The sequence below is a fragment of the Mustela putorius genome, unplaced genomic scaffold (assembly GCF_011764305.1).
Source record: "Mustela putorius furo isolate JIRA1106 unplaced genomic scaffold, ASM1176430v1.1 tig00003845_pilon_pilon_pilon, whole genome shotgun sequence".
Lineage (NCBI taxonomy): Eukaryota > Metazoa > Chordata > Mammalia > Carnivora > Mustelidae > Mustela > Mustela putorius.
The window spans coordinates 65,425,424-65,445,370 of NW_025421998.1; the positions used below are offsets into that span (position 1 = coordinate 65,425,424).

Consider the following 19,947-nt stretch of genomic DNA (forward strand, 5'->3'; position numbering starts at 1 on the left):
CTCTGGTGGACAAATACATGTAAATTTAAACAGCTTCATTACGCCTTTTCCACCTATTGGATTAGGGAGTTTTTACATAAATTACACAGGCCAGGGAAGTGGGTCATACAATGGGTAGCAGAAGTCTAAGTCTGCAGAGCAGTTTTGCAAAAATTATTTAAAATCTTAAAAATACTCATAGTCCTTGACCTCCTGGAAATGTATTGTTAGAAACAAAGTTATACAGAAAGTAGTATGTTCAGAATTATTCACCAAAGTGATCGTTAGAACACTGAAACATTGGAAACACCTGCTGGGGTGGAAAAATGTTTGTTTTACCCTTCTAGGTTCTTTGGCTGATGTGACAATTAAATTGACATAAGATAGATTAATAGGAGAAAAATAAATTTTTAATTTCATACCTCTGAGAATCTCATAAAAATACGAGACCCAAAGGCAAGTCAGGCAGTTGAGGCTTATATGCCATCTTGAGTTAAGGAAAGGGGAAGGGGCCTGGGGCTTCAAAGGGGAGGAGGGTGATTCATAAAGCAGTAGATGCAAGATGTGAGCAGATGTTCGATAATGAGCTGTTTGCTCTGCCATATAGATGGGTCGTTCACATAGAAAGTTATCCCTGGTAATAGCTCTCTTTCTGGGCCAAGCTCCATATCTAAATTGTTTATGGTGGTTAAGGGAGAGGTAAAAGTTTTTCTTGAATCTGCTGAGTCTTGATTGCCTTTAGCTAAAACAATCTACACGCCAAAGTGGCACATGGTGGGGCAACCTATTCTGCTCCCTGTCGCAGATTAGATGTCCAACAAAGATTACTAAATATAGCTTATATCTGTATTTATAGCTCTTTAGCTCCATTAAAATTATATCAAATAATACTTAATGACATGGAATCATGCCAACTAATAATGACAATAATTTATAACATAATGATAACTTAAAAATAATAGGAACAGCATGTACAATATAATTTCAATTTTCCAAAATGCATATATTCATCTTTTTCAAGTCTAAAAGGGTAGAGATGAAGTTATTAATGATAATTCCTGCATGGCAGAATTATGGACAATGTTTTTTTTCCCTGCCTCTTTTTGTATTTTCTAAATTTTCTCATATAAATATGTGTTTTGCGAATGACTTCTTTAAAAGAAAAAAAAATGAAAGATTGCTGTGAAATAGGCCCTCATAATTGCTACTTTAAACAGTTCCCTGCCCAGAGAATATTACTGGCTCATTTGCAATATAAGGAGGAATGAATGTTTACTCTTTAAGCTGATTAATGAGGCCATTGCTTCTGACAAAACCCAGGGGTGGATTTTGTCTGGCCTAAAAGGAAGAGAAGCCTAGCTAAGAGGTGAAAGGTCAACCTTGAAGCCAGATGAAAACTTTTGGCTGGAACATTAAGTTGGAATCACAGACCCTGCATTGTGTTAGATAACTTTGTAATTTCTAGTATGTTCTTGAAAGTGGAAGTTTTTTTTCTCTTACACATTCAGTTCATCACTCTTACTCTTTCCCAGTAACTAAGTTCTTAAGAAGGTGTCAGTGTATAGCTGAAATCAGCAGCAATAAGCCTCCTTGGGCAGCCATGGCACTGGGGTCACTGAGACATGGGCAGAGGACTGAAAGGGTCACAAGACAAGCCGGTCTTATTTGGTTTTGAAGGGCGCCTGGAGAAATCATACTGAGTACTATGTGAAAATAACACTCATTTCTTGGCTGAAAATATGTGATCAAACATAAAGTGGAGCTTTAGAAATATTCATTTCATGGTGGCTTGATGGAAACATTAAAAGGTGGAGGAGTTGAGCTGGAGGGGAAGAATGGCCATTTAGTCCAGGTTAAGGGAGGCTTTGGTTAATGAAATCTTCCAGGACGGCCTTGAGAAAGGCCTGGAGGACAAACATTCATGCTGGTGGACCTTCAGTAGAGCTCCAGGGTGGGCTCCCACACTGGAGTCTAGGAGTCTGCAGGGAGTGGTTCAGCTGAGAATGAGAGGAATTACTTTGAAGCCAGTCTTTGTGTGAAATACGAGACAAATCACTGGGCTCCGGGCTTACTTTGAAATGCATTTCAAAAAAAGAAGAAAAGAAAAAAAAGATGGGTAGATGGGTGGTTAGGACAGATGTGTGATAAAGCAAATAGTGTGAAATGCTAATGATTATAGAAAGGGGGTGGTAGGTATGTGTTTACTGTAGAGTTCTCTGAATTTTCCCAAAGGTTTGAAAATTTTCATAATGAAAATATTGGGAGCAAAAAGAGCAACTAGTTGGCAAAACCTAAACTTGCGGACATTTACAGAAAAACTAGGTAACAAGAAGTCCCCCATGAATCCCAAAATACAAAAAGTGTGGGGACCAAACAAACAAAAAAAGCCCAAAACTCATAATTATTGCTATGATAGTTGGCCAGCCACATAGTACTCAGTATTCATTTCAAAAAGCAAAAGCGTGTGTGTGTGTGTGTGTGTGTGTGTTGCTTACTTCCATTCTCACAGGATTTGATGCACGTAAGGAAATACATATAATGCAAAAGATTAAAATGTTGGAGGGAAGCTTTGTGAATGGAAAGGGAAGACAGGAAGAGACAGTATGTCGAAGTACGTCTCATGTAGTTGTGAAGGAACTCCTAGAAAAGACCATAGGCAAGTAGAAATGTAATGGGAGAAAGGTCAAGCTATACCCCTTTCCAGGTAAGGTCATGCAGGATGGGGATACCATCCCCACAGTACATACAAAAACTTATTTGATCTGGTTATTTCTTTTACCTCCCCCAACGAAAGTCAAGGAGCAACCAAAGAGGATTTAGGAAAAGCCACCTGGAGAGGAGTGTGGTAAAAAATATTTCTTCCTCAAGGAAAAATTATCCTCAGATGATATCTGCAGCATTTTCTGATTTGTGTTGGGCAGGTAGCCCTTCTTGGGTGAAAGTATGTTGAAAAAAATTACGGAAAAAGGTATGAGTTCCAAGAAGTCCCCAGTTTACTTAGATTAGAGAAGGAACAGTACCAGTGTAAGAGCCCCCTCGGTTTAGGGACATCGGGGCCTGCATTTCATCATAACCGCTTGGAGTAAGAATGACCAACAAGAACCTCATCCAAGTTCTGAGGCTCTGTCATTAACTAGTTGGATGCGACAGCAGGTGGGGAATTTGAAGTGAAACCAAGAGGTACCAGTCAGGGCCCTGAGCCCTGGGTTTGAATGATGGCTTTGCTCTTGCCATGTGGCATAGCCCCACTGTTGTCCTTCTGAAGCAGAGCTAAGGAGGCCAGACTCTCTGTGATGGACAGACAAAATGGGGACGCTTGCGGGACATCTGGCCCTTTGCGTTGCAGATGGCAGGCTGAGAAGATTTTTCATTCTCCTTTAATTCTCTATCCTCATAATGAACCTCTAGCTATAGCTCAATTCTTTTTTTTTTTTTTAAGATTTTATTTATTTATTTGACAGAGAGAGATCACAAGTAGGCAGAGAGGCAGGCAGAGAGAGAGGAAGGGAAGCAGGCTCCCCGCTGAGCAGACAGCCTGATGCGGGACTCAATCCCAGGACCCTGACATCATGACCTGAGCCGAAAGCAGTGGCTTAACCCACTGAGCCACCCAGCCGCCCTATAGCTCAATTCTTAAAGAAATAGTAAAAGTAGTTGAGCATTTTTCTCTGTTCAATGGGAGAGTTTCACCCTTCAGTGTAAAATAACTTAATACTTAATTTCTTTTCAACATTTTATGCAGCTTTATCTTTGAGGGGGTTCTCGTCTTTACCGTTTTGTCCTGAGACTTGCATTCTGTATGAATGGCACAGCTCTGAATGAGTTTAAGAACCAATGCTGTGGTGGAGGCTTTACTTATTTATCTGCATATCCTTTTGTTTTCAGTTCAGAGGAGGAAGGAGAGCAAAACTATGGGGTCTACTCATCCAGAAGAGTTACAGCCTTCTTTGTACCTCTTTGAGGGAGGGTGGTATAGATTGATTTGGAATTAAAGAGCTAATTATTAAAAAATTTAATTGAATTAATCAATAATAATAATAATAAATATGGGGACACTGCAAGTTCTAACATCAGTGTTAGAAGGCCTGGCATTAAGAACTTAGCGACTCCATGTGTATAGCAACATTTCTAGGTTGTTGGTCAGTCATTTAGAACTCGTTTAAGTGGCTAAAATGCTAGCTTGATTTTCAGGAATGAAAACTTTATATTCTTATCAGTTCTAAGGAAGATGAGAATTATGTACCAGGCCATCTCTATATCAGTTCAGATAAATATTAATAGCCATCATTAATTGAGTACCTACTATGTACTTGAAGGGATTATTCTATAGTAAGTGCCATTTCACCCAATCCTTATGATGACACCTTTAAATAGAATCATTAGCCTGACTCTACAGATGGGAAAATCCAGTCTCTGACCCAATGTCATCTCATAGCACCCTTACTACTCCTTTACCCTGCTTAGGTTTTACAAATTCATCACCCCTGGGCACATTACCTAGTTGTATAATTTATTATATATTCAATTTGTAATTAATAGAAAATTGGTTTGTCATAGATCCCTGCTCACGGTGGTATGCTGGAGCTGGTGTGAAGTGGCGTGTCTCTTGCCATCTCTGTGTTTAGTCACGTCAAACTGGTGGCTTGAAATGGGCCATAATGGGAGTATATCCACCAGGGAAATCGGGAAATGCTACAGCTCTCCCGTCCCTGCTTCCCTAAGGCCGGTGGTTAAACAGAGGCCAGCAGACCGCTGCTCCCCATCCCTTGGCAGAATGAAAGCTTTTGTTTTGTCCATTGCTCTGTGTCTGGTGCCATATGCCTGCCACACAGTGGGTGCTCAGGGAATATTTGTTCATTGAGTAAAAAGTGGCAAGGGCTTTCAAATCATCCAGGCCTGGGTGCCATTCCCTGCCGTTGTGTGGATTTTTCACAAGACACTTGATTTCTCTGAAGCTAAAAAGTAGGAGTTGAAATCCTTTCCTCTTCAGCAGAGAGTAAGCTATCCCACAGCCAGGAGGAAGAAAAATTGATATTGTAGCATGCAAATCATCCATTCAGTCCCCAAATGCTCTTTCGCTTTGGAATCTGCAGTTTGTTAGAACAATGTCCAAGAGGAAAAACTTCGAGGTGTAAGTAAAATAATGTCATAAAGGCTTAGTGCAGTACCTGACATCTGGAAGTCGCTCTGTTAATAGGATCCTCTTTCTCCTCTTCATTGGTTCTGTCTACATTTCCGTCTGTTCCTGTGTCTTTTCTTCCAAACTCCCCATGGGTAAAATTGCCCAGTGGACTAGAGCTTTATCTTCTGCAGTTAAAGCAGGCTGTTAACTTTCTAGTGGGCTTTCCACTGGGGCCTCAGACCTTAGATGATTAGGTTAAATGTTTCCGCGTTTTAGGGAAGTGGCATGAAGTAGGCAGTTTGCTGCTGAGGAAAAAAGTGCAGGTGTGGAAGAGTGATTCCTGGTCTCCATTTGTGAACCAACCTCACTCCCACTGTTAGCTTGTCCATTCTTGGATCTGATCATCTTCTGCTGTTTTCAGTGAAAGTCAGGCTTCCTCACTGCAGGCCAGGCCCCTGGTTTGTGCTTGAAGAGATTTCCAGAAGGTCCCACCCTGATTCTACCCTGTGGACACCCTGCCAGGTGTTCAGCAGCCTTGAGACCTGAAGCCCTGGGAGCTCTGAAGGGCCAGATCAAATGCGGGGAAATGGTTTCTCTTTCGGATACTTTTCCCCACGTGGAGGACGAAAAGCCCTGAAGTTTGAGGGAGCCAGTCTTTCCACATAATGAGCAGGCCATTGCTAAAAACAAGAGACCGGACATTATCCTGCCCTTCAGAGACCCCATCTCTGGAAGGTTTGGCTCAGATACCCATGATGACGCAGAAAAATAACAAAACCTCTCGGGCCAGCAAGAACTGAGAGGAGTGACCAATGGCAGAAACGTGGAGGTGTCAGCTGGTGACAGCGAGGAGGCGGACAGCACCAGGCTGGGGGAGCCTACCCGGGGTATTGCTCGTGACACAAAGAGCCACCGGGAGAAGACCCCACGTCACCGCCACCCCCTCTGCCTTTCCTGAAAAACAGTGACAAAGCAATTTACACGTTTTTCATCATTTGTTCCTGACTCACACACTTAAAGCAAATTCCAGCTGGTTAGTCTTTCCTTTCTATCCTCCGCTACTAGCCTCAGATGTGGGCCCTTCCTCACAGGGCCGTCTCTTTGGGATTTTTCTCCATTGCCAAGTAGAGAAAAAAGAAACATCAGACTATAACCAGATGGGAGATAGGGGGAAACTGGCATGATTTCAGTGCACTCTAGTAAATCTACTCCCCAGAAGCAAAGTGCTACAAGCGGGGTGTCCTGGCAGCTGCACGTGTTGGGAGACAGGATGCTTTCTATCTTGAACCGACTGAGAGTCTCTGAGGAGGAGGTGAACCTCTGAGCAGGAGTTGGCCAGGAGCTGTGCCCTCAGCCAGTCCCCTCCCATAGCAGGTCTGGAAAGGAGATCCATCCTTTATGCAGGTGAGCAGAAAACAGCCATGGTCAGTCTGCTCATAATGTCTGTTGAAAATCAACCATTGGTCAGGACAAACCTTTCCTTACTTAAGGATGAATAAGACAAAAAAAAGACTTTATGGAAAATTCCTGCAGAACAAAGTAAAGGCGGAAGCTTCTGGAGACCCAGAAAGTCATCTATAGCAGGTTACAAAAGAGAATCTGGGGGAAATGTGTGGCATCCTCCACATACTACGGCAAGACATGGCCGCTCTGGAACAGGGACAGAAAAACATAAGGAAAGAATGGGCTAGTGGGAAAAGGCAACAGAAATAAAATTTTAAAAAGAGATGCAGTGAATTAGGGAAGGTCTTGAGGAAACAAAATTTCACAACAGAACTAAAACCCAAATTAGTAGGAGTGTAAGGAGTATTAATGTGTGGTAGGCTGAAAAATGGCCCTGAAAAGATATCCATAGCCTAATCCCCAGAACTTGTAAATATTATGACCTTATAAAGCAAAAAAGATGCCACAGATATGATTAAGCTAAGGATCTGGAAAGGTGGGGAGACTATCCTGAATTGTCCTAAGTGCAATCCCAGGTGTCCTTATGAGACAAGCAGGGGCAGGTTTGCTGGAAGAGAAGGCGCTATGATCCAAGAGACGGAGACCCATCGCCAGATACTGGCAGCCACTGGTAGCTAGAAGAGACAAAGAACTCATTCCGCCCTAGAGCCTCCAGAGGGAGTGTGGTAGACCCGGTACCCTGATTTCTGCTCAGTAATCCTGATTGGAGATTTCTGGTCTCCAGAACAGTGAGAGAATATATATGTGTTGGGCTAAGTCATCAACTTTGTGATAATTTGTGAGAGCAGCCCCAGAAAACTAACACAAATGCTATGAGAAATCAGTGATGTGAATGGAGGGGAAGAAAAAAACCAACCTTGAGAAATAGTTCAGGAAAATATAAGAAAGAAAGAGAAAAATAAGAGACAAGGTTATCAATGTGGAAGACAGAACTGACAGCCCCTATTCAGATTGGTGTTGGTGATTACTGGGACCAGTGATCCAGATTTAGCTACCTCCCTGAGTGACAGAGAGATTGGGTCTGGGTATAAGGTACTTGCTCACCATGTTCTGAACAGCTGTTGGAAAAAAGAGGCCTGGATCTGGGTATAGCCCGGAAAACAGAATAACAAGGACAAAATGGGGAGAAATTCATGGGAATCCAAGCAGAGAAAAGAATAACAAAAATCAGGTTGGCTTTAGGCTTGTTCTCTGCAACAGAGAGTCTGTATCTATGGAAGATATTGGAGGACTAGAACACCTGGGAGTTTTGTGTTGTCTTGCCTTTAATTCAGATATGTTCCCAGGCCCTGTATCACTCCTCCCTAGGTGGGATCTGGAAATCTGACACATTAAAAGTTCTTCTGATTATCAAGTAAGTTGGCAAACCAACTCTGAAGTATTGGGGGTTATGTTGTAACCCAACAATTTCACATCACACTCGGCTGAGTTGTCTTTCGTGTATGAAGCCAATCAGAAAGACATTCTCAGGCATGCAAGGGCTTGGGAAAACATAGGAACATACTCCTTACTTTAAAGCTTACTTTGGGGCGCATGGGTTAAAGCCTCTGCCTTCAGTGGGTTAAAGCCTCTGCCTTCAGCTCAGGTCATGATCCCAAGGTCCTGGGATTGAGCCCGGCACATCAGGCTCTCTCCTCTGCAGGGAGCCTGCTTCCTCCTCTCTCTCTCTCTCTGCCTGCCTCTCTGCCTACTTGTGATTTCTGTCTGTCAAATAAATAAATAAACTCTTTAAAGCTTATTTTAAAGATACATTGTAGAAGTTTAAGAGATAAGACAAAATATTGCTCAAGATGAAGTAACACAGGGGTACCTGGGTGGCTCAGTCGGTTAAGTGTCTGACTCTTGGTTTCAGTTGAGGTCGTGAGATTGAGCCCCATGTTGGGCTCTGTGCTCACTGGGGAGTCTGCTGGAGATTCTTTCTCTCCTTCTGTCCCTCCCTCCTTTCACTCTATTAAAAGAAAAAAAAAGGAAGAAGAAGAAGAGGTAGCACAAGCCCTAGAATCAATAGAACTAGCAATTTTTTATTTTAAGTTTGGTAAAGAAGCAAATAAGAGTGTCAGAAATTGTTCTTAAGAGCAGCCACAGGACACAGCAGTAGCAGTGGGACTATACTCTGGATCTGTTAACGGGTGTTAATGGAGACCAAAAAGCAAATGGGAGATAGAGAGGTTGGTTGTGCTGCTTATCTGGAAATGGGTTGGTAGCACAAAAAGTTGTTGCTTTCTTTATTCTGATTTTTAGAGAAGTGTTAATAGCTTAAAAAAAAAAAACCCTCAATAATATTCATACCAGTATCCACCATTGAAAGTGGTTTACCCTGAACTAAGCAACATGATAAATACTTCCCCTGTGTCATCTATGTTCAAGGTCATAGGGGTGAATGCCAGATTCCTTCCCTGCCTCCTACCTGGAGGTTCTTAAAGTTCTTAAGATGCTGCAATGAGTAGGTGATACAGCTTGAACCCAGGCAGAGTGACTGCAGAGCCCTTCCCTAATCCCCCTACAGTAATATGAAAACTTAAAGGTACACACTGGGAGATTGAAAAAAAGTTCTAGAACTACTCAAACCCTGGGAAATAGAGAAAAGCATCATAAAATAGACCAAAAAAGACTATGAATAGATTTTTAAAAGCAGGAAACGTACAGGGTACTTCCTTTAACTTCAGTACATTAGAATTATAGAAAATACAAAACTATACAATTTAAAACCCAATTACTCAGAGATAGAAAAATATAATCCAAAGAACTATCGACTCCAATAAGAGACCAAAATAGCAGCTTCAGACTTGGTGGTAGACAAGAAGGCTACATAATGAGATTGGAAACAAGGATGAATATTTACATAGAGAATGAATTTTTATTCATGGCCTTATAGATAATAAAGAGATCTGAATCATGAATACCTGACTCAAGAAGGTAAATAGAGAAACTGAAGAAAACAATGAAACTTGGAGAAAGGAATTAGTGAAGGTAAATGTTGACCTGCTTAATTAGAAAATAAAATGGTCGACTTGATAAGTTCAGGACCTAATTTTTTTCAGAAGACCAATAAGAGACTGATCTCTTACAGATCTACTTTTTTAGATGAGAAAAAGTATCTATACACATTAAAGAACGAGGAAGGGGACATCAGCACAGAAGCAGAGGTTGTTTTTTAAGTTAAAGTGACCACTAGTACCATTCTGTGCTCAAACTTTGAAAATCTGAGTGGATTGGGCAATTTTCCAAGAAATTTCTAAGAAATGGAAATTTCTATAATTGATTCAAGCAGTCGAAAACCTGACTAGAACAAAAACCATGAGATTGTCGTCAGAGAAGTTTCCTGCCCACTGTTTCGCCACTAGTTTTCTCTAACCTGCCAAGAATAGCCAGCCAAGCTAAATTCCATGCTGATTGTTCTGATGGTGGTGGTGTGGTTCAGCCCTTGGCTTTGGGAAGGAAGGATGAGATGGTGAGTGTGTGTTTGGCAGCAATGGGACAAGATGCTGAAGAGGGCGCCTTCCCTGGGGGCCTGCCTTCTCTCTGAGGTGTGCACGCTCACTAATATCCGGAGGCCGATGTCCACTGTGTTCTCCCAGCCCTGAGTCAATGGTGGAAGAAAATCTAGACTTAGGGAAAACCAGTCTGCATTTAACCTCCGTGGCATCGTCTAAAATTTGATGATCAAAAGAGAACTCTTCCTTCCTTTGTTCAGAAGTTAATGGGGAGCCTTCCTTCAGAGGGAAAGGAGAAGCAGTCCAACGACTGGGTTGACCTAGTTTCTGAATTCGACTTTCGTGAAGTCTTAAGTGGCCCCCATGTCCTGCATGCGGACATACGGATAGAGAATCATCATTGCCTGTGGCTGCTGGCTGTGATTCCATCTTTTCTCCAGATTCTGCTCTTGGGCCCCCTGTCCCTTCCTGGGAGTCTGCCCAGAGTGTCCCCTCTCTAGAGATTCGCATCTGTTCTGCTGAGGACACAGGTGGTAACCATGGCCCCGTACTTGCCTGGTTTCCAGTGCGGGAGACAGTTTGGGCTGGCATGCTGGGTGCAGAGCTCGGGTCTCACTTACTCCATTCTTGTCCCCCACTCCCACTCCACCCCCAAGCCCTTCACACCAGAGCCACTTTATACCTTTATCGGGCATCTTCTGCCCCTTGGACTTTCAATGGCACCACCGCCCTAACTCATCATTAGCTACTCCTTGCCTCAAGATACAGTTCAAACTCCTTAATATGGTTTAACCAACCCTCTAAGCAGGCCTGGCCTCAGTTGTTTCTGCAGAATAATTCTTCGTCACCTATCCCATCCTCCAGACATCGCTGTGGTCCCTGTGGGCATTCAGTCTCTGGGCAGGGTGGAGGGATATGTTCACTCTACCTCCTGGTTCCTTTGCTCATACTTTTCCTCCCACTTGATCTCTCTGCCTCGCAAGCCCATGGGCATCAGCCTAGAACAGTCACCTCCCAGGGAGCTTGCCAGCTTTGCACTGCCCTTCCAAAGAGCCCCATGGCACCCTGTGTTTGCCCCTTGAGGGTGCATCTGTGGCTGATGTATGTAACTGGTTCCTCCATCAGACTAAGAAGTTTGAAGGCAGAGGCTGTGTTTGCCTATCACTGCATCTCTGGTGCCCAACAGTGCCTAGTGCGTAATGCATAGCCTTAAATATTTTATCTGTGCGGTGAGTGGATCACTCCTCCATGTTACATGTACATCCATAACGCATTTCCAAATGCTGCTATGTCTCACGCACTATACTGTGTCACCTCATAAATGCAGGGGAAGCTCGGTGCCAGAGTCCTCAGAGAGAGGGAGCTGGAGGGAATCCTTGACTCTGGTACCGCGCATGAGTTTCTGCATAGTCACAAGGTCTGGCCTTTAAATGATTTTGCGGCACCTATAGAACCATCTGCCTTTTCTCTTATCTGGCTCTTAGCTGCCTTTTCAGGGGCCATTAAGGTTCAGCCTGCAGCTCCAAGCCACCCCAGACAGCAGTGGGGCGGTGGTGGGGTGGGGGGAGCCCTCCAGCTTCTGTATCTTCAACTTTGTTGCTTTGCTTCCCTGCTTGCCGTGTCTGGTCCTTTCCCCATTGCTACCTCTCCTTGATAGACCTCGCTGGACCAGGCTCTGTGCCGCAGAATAAGGCCTCAGCCCTCAGCTAGCTCATCTCCTTGGGGCTTAGTTAAGCAAACATTAATAGCAGGCATCCCTGGTCTACCCAAGTGTTGGCACTTCGACTTCAGAACTTGTCCTTAAAGTTGTCGTTTTTCTACGGAAAGCGCTGCTCTCGGCTGCTCTTGTGTTACCATTTGCCTCCGTTCTCAGCTGGGTGCTGAAAAAGAAATTGCTTGCCACTGAGACTGCTGATGGGGGCTCTGCTGTTTTCAGAGGGTGGTGACCAAGCCCCAGGCCACCATAAAGATATGCCCTCTTTAGTCCAGCCACCAGCCTACAGAACCCGGGAGAGAGGGGCACACTTCCCTCGGCACATGCCCAAGCAGGATCCTAGCCTCTGGGAGGGCAGGGATAGTGTGGGTTCATCTCGGTCCCCCTGAGGCCTGGCAGTTTCTGAAATGTAGGAGGCATTCCATACACATTCATGGACTTAGCCAAAGGACAGAAGGAGGATGGGCAGGACGGAGAGGACGAGGGAGGGAGTGAGGGAAAGACGAGCAAAGCTGGCACAGAGATGGGGGGGGAAATGAGAAGTCTGAACTGGAGGATGCAGAGAACGGCTTCATACGAGTGACATTATGTCCCAGGGACTCTCGGTATCAGTTTAGAGGAATCTGATACCACACATACTGAAAGAAATACCCCAAACTTGGAGCGTTTCCAATAAGGGAAGAACTAACATTAGGATAGTTATGTAACAGGAAACATCTCATATACTCTTTTTTTTTTTTTTAAAGCTTTTATTTATTAATTTGACAGAGAGAAATCACAAGTAGTCGGAGAGGCAGCCAGAGAGAGAGAGAGAGAGATAGGGAAGCAGGCTCCCTGCTGAGCAGAGAGCCCGATGCGGGACTCGATCCCAGGACCCTGAGATCATGACCTGAGCCGAAGGCAGCGGCTTAACCCACTGAGCCACCCAGGTGCCCCAAACATCTCATATACTCTTAAAGACTACAGCTCTAAGGAGGGGAAAAAACCCACAGCTCCCTGAAGAAATCCAACGTTATAAGCAGCTGGGGCAGTAATGTCTCAGTACCATGTGCTGTTTCCATTTTGAAAGATCTGAGTGTCTTTTCCTCTTCCCGTCTTTTCTGCCCCGCCCCTAAAGCAATCTCACCTCACGCTGATGCTTTCGAGTAGTGTGGGAATGCCCCTCTTTTTCTCTGACCCCCCTGCATAGGTTAATACTCTTTGGCCTTGGTTGTAGAGCAGGTGTTAAATCAGTTTAATCTGATTTAACTGGAGTGTTGAGGATTCTGAAGCTGCGTCGAAGGTACGCGGGAGCAAAGTTCATGGGAAGAGGTGGAGAGGGTTGGAGAGTGGCACTAGACATGCCACGTATTTGCCACATCCCCAGTCAGGAGGAAAGTCAGAGCAGGAAGCAGCATCCTTCAGGCCTTGACTTAAATGAGAGTCAACTGATGTTGTCTTTATATCATTTTTCCTTAGAGCCTGAAACTGTCGGTTTTCAGCTCACGTTCTATAATGGCTTGTGTGTACTATCTTTGCAAGCAGGGAGAGAAGGAGAGTTGACTATCTCAACAGTGTTCAAACCTTTCCTCTCATCGGTTGATGTCTGATATCCAATCCTGAATCGGACTTCAAGACCGTGGACTGGGGCAGAAATGAGAGACTGCTGAAAAATTTCCCCTGGTAGAATTATTTTCCAGTGGTTATTTCAGCAGCAGTTTAAGCTTCTGAAACTTGAGCTCCAGCTGGAAACCCCTAACTGAGCATGTAAGTTGCCATCCAAATCGGTGGCCTGGAATTTAGATTCGTGGGGAATCAGAATGTGCTGAGGAGTAGCCAGGAGTGCTGACCGGCCACTGGATACGTCCCCTTCATAGCAGGCCTGTGCGTACATGCCTGCAGTGCGTGTCACCGAGGGAAAACACACACGGTCATCTTGTTGGAGGCATTCTTCTACAGAGAGAGAAACTAAGGTCCGGCCAGTGAGCCAGGCTGGGCTGCATCAGCTATAATATTGACTGGGCCCTGCTAGTCGGTTAGTAAGTGTTCCTTGAATCCTTTCCATGCCTCAGTCACAGAGCCTGCAAACAGAATGGCGAGAAGACCCTTGAGCTCTCAGCTGTCAGGAGCTTCCTTGCTGTTTGGGAAGGGACAGACCACAGCAGATCTATTAAAGCACCCCAACAAATCAATGCTTTAATGGACTAGGAAGTGGGCCGGAGAAAATGAAATGTGACGATCAGAGCTGCTGCTTGACCTCAGTGTCCAGAGAAGGCTGCTTAGAGGACATGGAGTTCACATTTGGCCTGGAATGACACAGTGTCAGAGTCAGGGTTGTGAAGATGTTGGGCAGGACCCAAGCCGGACGAACAACAAAACCAGTGTCCAAGACATGGAGAGTCAGTGTGGCTGGAGCAGAGGGAATGCCCTGAGTCCTGTCTTTTCACTCTGAGAGTTGCCGAATTGTTAGTCGTGCTGGTAGTGTCCTGTAAATTTTAAAACCATTATCGTCCTTCCCCGAGTTGCTGTTATGTAAGCCATTGCACTTGGCTGCCTGGGCTTGCCTTAGGTGCATGGAGAGAATACGAAGAATTCTGTAAATTAAGGTGAACCTTATCATGAGGAATAACCCCTTTGGAGGGAGGCTCGTCAGCTGGGGAGTATGGACATTTCTGCTCCAGAGAATCCAGGCAGGTTGGTCGGAGGTAGAGAACGCAGTGGCCAGTGACCACAAACAGACTGGCTCCGCGGAGAGGGAGTGTCACGCGCCACCCACGGCTGACCTGCTCCCTAAACGATCTCAGCGAGCACTCGTGCTTCCTCCCATGTGCGCTGAGTCTGGCCTTCTGGCCACAAGTCAAAGGCAGCGTGTCGTGATGGGGAGGATGCCTCCTTGTAAAGCCTGCATCCACTAACGAATTTACGTCTCAGTTGCTGGCTACCGTCCCGGGCTCTGGTCCCTAAACCGGAAACTGGAGGGTTCATACGCTCCACACCTCTCCAATCCCCCCGGTGCCTTTGCCTCTGCTGCCCCTCTGTGGGTGGCCTTTCTCCCCAGTCAAGGCTAGCCCAGACCCTCCTCCAGGAAGCCTTCCTTGTTCTCTGCCAGGACCGGGCTTCTCTTTGCATCTTGGCCCATCCCCGTGGCACCCTGCCTTGTGTTCTGACTGTGGTCTGATTGTGGCCTCCGAGAGGCTGTGAGCTCCTGAGCAGAGAGCGTGTCCTGGTCATTGCACACCCTTGCCCACCTGCACACAGTAGGGCTTGATTACGGTGCGGTCAGCAGCTGAGCAGGCCGTCTTCGTAAGCAGAGGTTTTAGCTGTTGGCTTATTGGCATCAAAAGGACATGAAGAAAAGATTAATACTGAACATGGGCACCTGTTTACTTCTTTATATTCCTCTGAATGTGTTCAGATCCATTGCATAAAGCAGCTGTCATTATTTTTTAGAATTTTTTTTTTAAGATTTTATTTATTTGTTTGAGACAGAGAGAGCACAAGCAGGGGGAGTAGCAGGCAGAGGGAGAAGCAGGCTCCCTGCTCAGCAGTGACCCCTATGTGGGACTTGATCCCAGGACCCTGGGATCATGACCTAAACCAAAGGCAGACACTTAACCAACTGAGCCACCCAGGCGCCCTATTTTTGGAATATTTTTAGGTGAAATGTACGTAACATAAAATCTGCTATTTTAACCATTTATGAGCATGAGACTATGTGAGTACATTCACACCACCATCCATCTTCAGAACTTTTTGGTCATCCCAAACTGAAGCCGCTAAACAACAGGTCCCCCATCTTCCCTCCCCCTGCCCCAGGCAGCCGCCCTTCTGCTTCCTGTCTCTTTGGATGCAACCGTGCTAGCTATCTGATAAAAGTGGAATGAGACAGCATTTGTCCTTTTGTGTCTGGCTTGTTTTACTTAGCATGATGTCTTCGTGCTTCCTCTATGTTGTATCACGGGCCAGAATTTCTTTCTTTTTCAGGCTGAATATAATTCCATCATAGGTCTCTGCCACATCTTGTTTATCCCCAGCATTGTCCATTAATGGGCATTTTAGTTGTGTCCCCCTTTTGGCTGCTGTGAGCATGGATGTGCAAATGTCTGCTGCAGGTCCTATCTTCAACCCCTCTGGGTGTAGGCCCGGACGTGAAATTTCTGGATCCTATGATGCCATCAACTGTACAATTTAGAAACATTTTTGATCATTCTGAAGCGGTCATTTCAATTCAAAGCAAAGGTTCCTTTAGATGGGACTCAGCAGAAATGCAGGCTGACAGGTCAAAATTTGTTCTCATGATTTGGCTGATGCTTGGTGATGTGAAATGATTTGTTTTCAATTTGAAATGATTTGTTTTCAATTGGTTTTCAAGCCCAGTTTCATTTTTTTTTTTTTTTTTTACAGCATCAAGCTTCTAGCTGTGCAGGAACTACTTGACAGAGAGGCTCTGGAAAAGGTAAATCTTTTGTTCTTACCACCCCACCATCACAAACATAGAACAGAGGGCCACACACGGGAAAAACTCAGCTCCCTGTGGTCAGAGATAGCACTTACTGCAAAGTGCATCTGTTATTTTGTTCTTACCAGTCAGTGAATCGTGCGGCATTTTCATCCACTTTCCCACATTGCTCACATCCTGTTACAGTCTCAGCACTGCTCGGCCACTTCAGGGTCCTGTTGAACGCAGAGGCAGCCTTTCTTTTCCTTTTAACACCAGGCACTGGACCAGACTCCATGCTGGCCCCTTCACTCCCCTTCTGTGTGTGGGTGTTAGTTCCTCTCTAGGCTTGTGAATGATAAAACAAAGGCCCAGTAAACTTAAGTCACATGCCCAAGGAAAATTAACTAAGCAGCAGAGTAAAGATTTGAACCCCACGGTTCCATTTCCTAAATCAGTGCTTTTTCTGTTTAATGGGCGAGTTCATGAGTTTGATCCCCCTTTTAGGCTGGCTCTCTGTGAGGATTAGGAAACTCCCTCCCCAACTCAAACTACTGTTTCACTATGCCCTGGAAGAGATACCCAGTGTTTCAGCTTCCATGATCAAGTCAAGCAGGCAGCCGAGGATCCTTTCCAGGTCAGGAGTTCAAATTCTGTGTGCAAGGTTGGGTAGGCTCTGGAAAACAGATCGGGCAAGACCAAGACCCACCTCTTGGGTCTCTCAACTCATACCAAGCTGCTCTCCTGGGAGTGACTCTGTCTCTTCCTGAGTATGTAGCTATGGGTACTAATTAGAATCTATAACGTTAGTGTAAAAGGAAATGGTTAGAGATATAAACACTCAAGCAGTATTATTTTATTAATAGAATTTTACATGTTTGGATTAGTGGTCAGTCTGCTGGTTGGCCCTGAAGCAGTTTTGAAGCACCAAGTGGTCATGTGCGGGGAGAGGGCTGCTGAACGCTGGCTCTGAATTTAACATTACTTTAAGCTCATTTTGGCCCCGGGTAAAACAGAGATGATGCTGCTTGCCTGACCTCAGAGAGGCAACATGAGAACCAAATGAGCGAGTGCAGCGGAAGGGCTTTCTAAATGCCAAAGCACTCGACACATATTAATTCTTAATTATGTGTATCAATTCTTAATACACATCCAGTCATTAAAATGCAGGAGGCCCGGCTCACAAAGATATCCTTGGGCCAAATGACAATGTTGGATGTGGATCATGGATTAGATTAGAAAGTATTCTATCAACGTGAACTTTCCCTGAAGTCGATAACTGGCACGTGTCAGAGAATGGACTTGTTCCTAGGAATTATGCACTGATGTGTTTAGGAATAAAGGGGCATGCTGTTTGTGCCCTCTTCTCAAATGATTCAGAGAAAAATGTGTGTGTGTGTACACACACACACACACACACACACGTTGGTGGGGAAGAGGTTGCGTAGATGATAAAGCAAATGGGGCTGAGTAGGACTGGGTAGAGGAGCGTATGAAGATTCTTTGTTCCAGAAACCTTTAAAAAGTTACCTCTCCACAAACAGTGTTCTCCTCAATATTCTTTATGATTCTTTTGTTTTACTACTTAATTTCAAAGAAACCCAGAGCCCTTCAGACAAAACTCATAAACCCGTGGCGTCCGTACACTAAGCTGTATCCGTATAATAAGAACTCAGGCACCGAGACCATCGGTTAGGTCTTGCAGCTGTGTTAATATTCGATTTGGAGAAGCTGCCCCAGGCAAGCCAGTTTGGGGGACTGACGGTGGGGGGGGGGGGTCAGGGCTCACTGTGGGTGGCGGGCAAGCCGCTGTGCTGCCCTGAGGGGGGAGTGGTGAGCCTGCCACGGAGTGGGGTGGGGAGTGTGGAGCTCAGGCAGCCTGGGCCGGAGCCGTCTTCCTCCTTCGTAACTGGGGCGTCCCAGGTCACTGACCCTCTCTGTGCTTCAGTTCCCCAGTCTGTGAAGTGCAAAACTTTATCATCCCCAGTTCACAGAGGGCTTGAGAAGATGGAGTTGACAGTCAGTGTAAAGGACTTGACTCTGTGTCTGACGCTCAGTGATCCCCAGAAGTTAGTGGCTGCACCTCCCCCCTCCCCTCCCCTCCCTCCCTCCCTTTTTCTCCCCAAGTCTGACGGTGGTTTTGTATTATTCCCCGATCTCTGCACGTGGTAAGTACGAAGATTTATGAGATGGTCCAAATATGCACAGAGGCTAGCTGGAGGCCAAGTTCACTTAGCGTCCTTCTTCCTGCCGCCTTCTGTTCATTCGTTCATCATCCATCCATCCATCCATCCATCCATCCATCCATCCATCCATTCTTTCCTCTCAAGGCCTCTGCTGAGCTTCTATGTGCCAGGCAAGCAGCAAACATTCTTCGGAAAGTCCAGAAGCAACCAGTTGATGCAAGCTGGGTCGTCAGCAGCATTTTGAGGGACACGTGGTCTGTTCCCTGGCATCGTATTATTTTTTTTGCAGCAAGACTGACCTGGTTCCTTTGCTGGCATGAGATAGGCTCCCAAGGTGCCTCATGACATGTGGATTCTCATTCACCTGGACAAGTTCGAGACCCACCTAGGAAGGGGCTTAGTAAACTGCTTAGTTTGCTGTTCAGAGTGTGGTCTGTGGGCCAGCAGCATCGTAAGCTGGTTAGAAAGACAGATTCTCGGCTCCACGCAGACCCCTAGAATCAATCTTCCTTCTAACAAGACCCATTGAGTTGTGTGTGCTAAGGTCCAGGAAGGTGTCCTGAGGATAATCAATTCTGATCACCATCCCTGCTGTCGACGCACCCACCTCCGTAGAGAACCTCTGAGATGTCAGGCATTTGGTTTGGGGGCCAGATAAGCTCTTTTTCTTCCTTTCTTTTTTTTTTCTTTTTTCTTTTCTTGCACCAGAAAAGCAGCAAACATCATCATTCTATTTGTCAGAACCCAGTTTTTATCTTTAGTTTTCCTGTTTATTCCTTTCATTTATTTTATATATTTTTTAACATAAGGATGATAGTTCAGTTTTTTTTTGTTTTTGTTTTTGTTTTTTTTTTTGACAGAGAGAGACAGCAAGAGAGGAACACAAGCAGGGGAATACAAGCAGAGGGAGGAGCAGTGGGAGAGGGAGAAGCAGGCTCCCGCTGAGCAGGGAGCCCAATGTGGGACTCGATCCCAGGACCCTGGGATCATGACCTGAGCTGAAGAGAGATGCTTAACGACGGGGCCACCCCGACATCCCTTCTTTTTATTTAGAAAATAGTCTTATTTAATTTAATAGTTAGAGCCAGAAAGGCATCAGCTAGACAAACATCCTGCAAACCTCAAACCTCTTTGACTGTCTTTGGAGATGGGCTTCCAACAGCAATCTGCTTTTGTGGTTTGCAAGACTGAACTCCCTGAGACCCTGCCTCAGTGGAACTGGTCCCCCTCCAGACTCAGGCCCAAGAGCGGGGACCTGTTGCCCTCGTGCCTTTCTCTTATAGTGTGGAAGCTCTTCGTGCGTTATCTCCCTCCTAGGGACTTGCAGGTTGAATCCGACCAGTAAACAGTCAGATTATATAAAACATACTGGAAAAGGCTGATGAGAAGCAGTGTTTTGGAGTCTCCTAGATACTAAGATTTCTAATCCTTTTTTTCCCCTCATATTAGGCATTATTATGGTCTTAGTATTCCAGCTTCAGACTACCAGCCATGTGCCTGACTCCTCCTGTCCCAGGTTTTAGGCAGAGAGCCTCTCTGCTGTAATAATGGCGAGGTGTTCCTGGCTTTCACAGGGCCCTGGGGTCAGCTCTGGGGAAGCTCTATTGTTGTAGAGCCAAGGTCCCCTCCTA

General features: G+C 45.3%; 1 protein-coding gene across 1 annotated transcript in view; it reads left to right on the plus strand.

Moving 5' to 3' along the window:
• The window catches only part of EEPD1 (endonuclease/exonuclease/phosphatase family domain containing 1), a 108,505-nt gene that overhangs the window by 54,027 nt on the left and 34,531 nt on the right, over nt 1-19,947 (plus strand). Inside the window, exon 3 of the mRNA XM_004741972.3 lies at nt 16,097-16,148. Coding sequence (XP_004742029.1) covers nt 16,097-16,148 — 52 coding nt within the window. The remainder of the gene's footprint in view (nt 1-16,096; nt 16,149-19,947) is intronic.